Source organism: Sinocyclocheilus anshuiensis, unplaced genomic scaffold (genome assembly GCF_001515605.1).
Source record: "Sinocyclocheilus anshuiensis isolate Anshui unplaced genomic scaffold, SAMN03320099.WGS_v1.1 scaffold458, whole genome shotgun sequence".
Lineage (NCBI taxonomy): Eukaryota > Metazoa > Chordata > Actinopteri > Cypriniformes > Cyprinidae > Sinocyclocheilus > Sinocyclocheilus anshuiensis.
This window is the reverse complement of record NW_015542338.1, coordinates 144632-150862: the sequence shown is the minus strand read 5'-3', so window position 1 is coordinate 150862 and position 6231 is coordinate 144632. Positions and strand designations below refer to the sequence as shown.

Sequence of the window (6231 nt, the reverse complement as noted above, 5' to 3'; positions counted from 1 at the left end):
TCCTGTCTCTCATTAACATCCTCCTGTCTCTCTCTCACTTCCTGTCTCTCATTAACATCCTCCTGTCTCTCTCTCACTTCCTGTCTCTCATTAACATCCTCCTGTCTCTCTCTCACTTCCTGTCTCTCATTAACATCCTCCTGTCTCTCTCTCACTTCCTGTCTCTCATTAACATCCTCCTGTCTCTCTCTCACTTCCTGTCTCTCATTAACATCCTCCTGTCTCTCTCTCTCACTTCCTGTCTCTCATTAACATCCTCCTGTCTCTCTCTCTCACTTCCTGTCTCTCATTAACATCCTCCTGTCTCTCTCTCACTTCCTGTCTCTCATTAACATCCTCCTGTCTCTCTCTCACTTCCTGTCTCTCATTAACATCCTCCTGTCTCTCTCTCACTTCCTGTCTCTCATTAACATCCTCCTGTCTCTCTCTCACTTCCTGTCTCTCATTAACATCCTCCTGTCTCTCTCTCACTTCCTGTCTCTCATTAACATCCTCCTGTCTCTCTCTCACTTCCTGTCTCTCATTAACATCCTCCTGTCTCTCTCTCACTTCCTGTCTCTCATTAACATCCTCCTGTCTCTCGCTCACTTCCTGTCTCTCATTAACATCCTCCTGTCTCTCGCTCACTTCCTGTCTCTCATTAACATCCTCCTGTCTCTCGCTCACTTCCTGTCTCTCATTAACATCCTCCTGTCTCTCTCTCACTTCCTGTCTCTCATTAACATCCTCCTGTCTCTCGCTCACTTCCTGTCTCTCATTAACATCCTCCTGTCTCTCGCTCACTTCCTGTCTCTCATTAACATCCTCCTGTCTCTCGCTCACTTCCTGTCTCTCATTAACATCCTCCTGTCTCTCTCTCTCACTTCTTCTCTCTCATTAGCACCCTCCTGTCTCTCTCTCTCACTTCCTGTCTCTCATTAACATCCTCCTGTCTCTCTGTCTCACTTCCTGTCTCTCATACCTTCTTCTTCTTGGTGGGCTGGTCCATCTTGGCCTGCAGGAAGTCGATGAGTTTGGTCTGCTGTGAGATGGTTCCCTCCATTTTCACTTTCTCGTGCGAGTAGACGGCCTGAGGAGAGACCAGGAGGAACGACAGGAAGTTCCAGATGAGTCTCATTCACACTAATAATAACTCTAATGAAATTCTGATTCTGCTGTAAAGAAGACGAGTGTTATTACTCAGCTCAAGTCCGTTCAAGTTTTGTTCTCTTTCAATACGAGTTAGTATTGTTAATAGCCTTAAAATAATTCATTACTTGTTACATTACAAATACAATTTAAAACAAATATTATATGTATTTTATTTCAGCTAGTTGCCAGGGCATCCTTTCTCATTTTCATTTAGTTTAACTTGATGTAACTAAACTAAAACAAATAAAAATGAATAAAAAAAAAACTATATAGATACTTTATATATAGTAGGGCTGCCACTAACGACTATTTTGCAGCCTTGGGAAACAGTCTAATAATGTGTTTTATGGATTCTCGTCTGTGAAATGCACCACTTCCGGTATTTTGCCGGTTAGTCGACGCGAGCAAAATAAAGTCGAGGATTTTTTAAAATCGAATAGTCAAATAGAATCGACAAATCGCGGCAGCCCTAATATATAGATATAGAATTATAATGAATACAGAAAATATAAACATTAAAATAATAAATCTATAATAGCATATCAATGATACTATTATACTACTATATGATACAATGGCGCAGTAAAATAAACAATATCACTGAATGTTGTGTCTTTTAAACATTTTAGAGCTCAGAATAACGAGAAACATTTATATTTATTACAGAAATTCTCATGACTGTCCATGAATCAATTTCTATTAACAAATTACATAAATCACAATTAAAATTTTTAATATCCCTGATATTTCCAGGTTTTCCATGACTGTGGATCAGCGGGTAATATTACAGTTAATTGTGACTTTTATCTTACAATTCAGACAATTCTTCTTAGAAATGTAAATTAATATCTGATTTTAAATCTTCCAATACTGCATTTATATCTTGCAATTCTGAGAAAAAAAAAATCTGAATTCTGAGATAAAAAAATCACAATGACCTTTTATACCTTTTCCCTCTGTGGTGGAAACAAGCTTCCATAGTTTTATATTGATTTTAATGACTAATTTTTTTTAAATATCCCGACTCAACCTATTTGTCCTATTGTTTGTAATCTGACTGACTGTATACTGACCGTTTACTCATCATCAATAATTGTTTGAGTACTTTTTTACTTAGATTAGTTAGCCTTTCACTGATATCTAAAATTATGATATCATAGTAACCTTATTTCCACCGAAATATACATATATCACTATCATGAAAAAAAAATACTTATATAAGCTTTTGGTCATATTGCCCACCCCTAATTGTGTTAAATAATCATGATTACAATATTGACCAGAATAACTGATTATATATAACTATAATCGAGCAGCACTACTTCAGATTCGACCAATCATGTGAGTTTGGGGCGGGACTATCTTTTTGACTGGCTAATGACAGGAGGAGGAGAGTTCAGGAAACCTGTTTGGAAATGATAATTATTTCTACAGTTGTGCTTTATTACATTTATCCCAAACAGTAGCATTACTTCTGAATTTGAGCGGCATTCGTTTATGATTCTGACACACATTGTGACATCTTGAGGTGGTCAGCGAGTGTGTGAGAGAGTGTGTGTGTGTGTGTGTGCGCGTGTGAGAGTGTGTGTGAGTGAGTGAGTGAGTGAGTGAGTGAGTGAGTGAGTGAGTGAGTGAGTGAGTGAGTGAGTGAGTGAGTGAGTGAGTGAGTGAGTGAGTGAGTGAGTGAGTGAGTGAGTGAGTGAGTGAGTGAGTGAGTGAGTGAGTGAGTGAGTGAGTGAGTGAGTGAGTGAGTGAGTGAGTGAGTGAGTGAGTGAGTGAGTGAGTGAGTGAGTGAGTGAGTGAGTGAGTGAGTGAGTGAGTGAGTGAGTGAGTGAGTGAGTGAGTGAGTGAGTGAGTGAGTGAGTGAGTGAGTGAGTGAGTGAGTGAGTGAGTGAGTGAGTGAGTGAGTGAGTGAGTGAGTGAGTGAGTGAGTGAGTGAGTGAGTGAGTGAGTGAGTGAGTGAGTGAGTGAGTGAGTGAGTGAGTGAGTGAGTGAGTGAGTGAGTGAGTGAGTGAGTGAGTGAGTGAGTGAGTGAGTGAGTGAGTGAGTGAGTGAGTGAGTGAGTGAGTGAGTGAGTGAGTGAGTGAGTGAGTGAGTGAGTGAGTGAGTGAGTGAGTGAGTGAGTGAGTGAGTGAGTGAGTGAGTGAGTGAGTGAGTGAGTGAGTGAGTGAGTGAGTGAGTGAGTGAGTGAGTGAGTGAGTGAGTGAGTGAGTGAGTGAGTGAGTGAGTGAGAGAGTGTGTGTGTGTGTTCAGACCTGGATGTTCTCCAGCTGGTACTCGAGGTCGGTTCTCTCGGTCTTCAGCAGGTCGGTCTGGTCCAGTGCGTCCTGCAGTCCCTGCGTCAGTCTGAAGATGTGCGTCTTCTGCAGGTCCATCTGCTGCTGCAGCTTCCCTTGCTGACACAAACACACACACACACATTCATCCGTCAGTCCAGAAAAAGAGTGTCCTGTGACCCTTCAGATGAGTAGTTCAAGGGGAAGGTCTCTGATTTCACGACAACATAAATCCCTCACTTTGTCATAGGCAAAGAAAGCACTGATATCATTGTTATGTTAGTGGAGAAGCTGTAGTCAAATGTTGATATCAGAGATGCTGAAAGTCTTCTGCGATATCTTGTGTTTATGTTTGTTTTCTCTCCGTTTCAACCGGACAAATTTATCAACATGTCTAGTGAAGTTGAAACACTTGTTTCTGCAGTGATTGTGATGAGCAGATGGGCCTTCACTGTGGTCTGGGACACATTAATGTTTACACTGCAAATCTAAAATATCTGTTCACCTTCACAGATGTTAATAGCACGAGTAAATTGGGACATAAGAGACTTAAAGAATAGCCAGGTGTAAACGTCTAATAATGCAATAAATAAAAAATTAATTAATTTTTTGCATACATGCTGCATTTAATGTATGTTTTAATTTTTTTTTGCCATTTTTCTTATTTTATTTTATTACATAATAATTTACAATATTATATTACATTATAGTGCCTGTAATTATAATTTAAGAACATTTAAAGTCCATGCCAAAATAAATAAATATTTATATATTTTTTGCATATATACTACATGTAATGTGTGTATGCTTTAATACAATTTTTTTTTTCAATTTTCTGATTTTATATATATATATAGAGTCTACAGCTGGTCTCCATACAGATACACAAGTGTGTTTTTCACCTCTTCCATGAGTCTTTGTTTGAGTTCTCTCTCCGTCTCGAGTTTCTGCTGAAGGCTCCTTGCGTTCATCTCCAGCATGGCATGTTTCTTCTCCAGGTCATTGAGCTGAAAACACCACCACGACACAATAAGCAGCACATACACCACAGCAAACAGAAGGCTTTGTTCTTCACAGTGTTCAGCTGATGCGCAGAGCAGTGTTTAATTAATCTCCATCAGCTGTAGCGCTTAATCGCGGCTTGTTAAATTCCATATTGGCATGAATATTAATATCGCAGACGGAGGGCCGGTGCAAACTGTTGCGAGTGTGTTTGTGTAACTCACAGTATCAGACAGACTTTCTGCTTTCAGTCTCTGCTCTTTCAGGGCCTGCTGCAAAGCCACGATCTCTGCCTTGTGTTCGCGGACCGCCAGCTCAACCGCCTGCTGAGACTCTGTACTGCGCTGGTCCGCTCGCAACCTGGGACATCCAATTAATGAGAAAATATTATATTATATTTGCATATAAAAAGTATTTACACACACTGCCATTCAAAAGTTTGGGTTAATAAGACTTTTTATTATTTTTGAAAGTCTCTTCTGCTCATCAAGGCTGCATTTATTTGATAAAAAATGCATTAAAAATTATGAAATATTATTATAATGTAAAATAACTGTTTTCTATGTGAATATATGTTAAAATATAATTTATTTCTGTGATCAAAGCTGTATTTTCAGCATCATTACCCCAGTCTTCAGTGTCACATGATCTTCAGAAATCATTCTAATATGCTGATTTGATGCTCAAGAAACATTTCTGATTATTATCAGTGCTGAAAACAGTTGTGCTGCACAATATTTGTGTGGAAACTGTGATGCATTTTATTTTTCAGGATTTACAGATGAATAGAAAGTTCAAAAGAACAGCGTTTATCTGAAATATAAATCTTTTTCAACATTATAAATGTCACTTTTCATCAATTTAATGCGTCCTTGATGAATAAAAGCATTGACATTTTAAAATTGTAAAAATTATGCTTCATTTAAAATATTTTTCATTTCTTTAAAATCATCTTAGGAGACTGAAAAGTTCCCTTAAACAAGATAAGACTCACTCAAATATGTGACCCTGGAGCACAAAACCAGTCATAAGGGTCAATTTTTCGAAATTGAGATGTATACATCATCTGAAAGCTGAATAAATAAGCTTTCCATTGATGTATGGTTTGTTAGGATCGGACAATATTTGGAATCTGAGGGTGCAAAAAAATCTAAATATTGAGAAAATCATCTTTAAAGTTGTCCAAATGAAGTTCTTAGCAATGCATATTCCTAATCAAAAATTAAGTTTTGATATATTTACGGTAGGAAATGTACAAAATATCTTCATGGAACATGATCTTTACTTAATATCCTAATGATTTTTGGCATAAAAGAAAAATCTATAATTTTGACCCATACAATGTATTGTTGGCTATTGCTACAAATATACCCCAGCGACTTAACACTGCTTTTGTGCTCCAGGGACACATATTTCTCTTAAGCAATCCTAAGCGTTCCGCACAGGAAGTAAATAACTGAGGCTTATGTTTGCGTGGACATGTGTCTGTGCACCTGTTCTGCTTCTCGTTGTCCAGCAGTCTCTGCATGTCTCTGGTTCTGCGCTCCGCCTGGCTCTTCTCGTCCTCCAGAGCGGATCTCCAGTTCTCCCACTGTCTCTCCTTCTCCAGCAGCTCATCGTTCAGACTCTCCAGCTCCACCACCTGCTCCTCCAGCATGCTGCATGTGGTCTTCAGAGTCTCGATGTTCTGCAAACACAAAAGCACGCCTCAGTATAGTACGAGCGTCCAGCTTCAGCTGGAGCTTCTCGTGTCAAATCTTGACTGATTTTGATCAAGTAAGCGTCAGAATAACTGCAGTAATAACTCCACATGAACACTTAC

The 6231-nt window shown here is 39.0% G+C and overlaps 1 protein-coding gene across 1 annotated transcript in view; it reads right to left on the bottom strand.

Moving 5' to 3' along the window:
• LOC107691162 (citron Rho-interacting kinase-like) overlaps positions 1-6231 on the bottom strand; it is a 108911-nt gene that overhangs the window by 25468 nt on the left and 77212 nt on the right. The window contains exons 23-26 of the mRNA XM_016489648.1: positions 4634-4769; positions 4310-4414; positions 3387-3527; positions 962-1069 (exon numbers count right to left, since the gene is read on the bottom strand). Of these exons, the coding sequence (XP_016345134.1) occupies positions 962-1069; positions 3387-3527; positions 4310-4414; positions 4634-4769 (490 nt within the window). The remainder of the gene's footprint in view (positions 1-961; positions 1070-3386; positions 3528-4309; positions 4415-4633; positions 4770-6231) is intronic.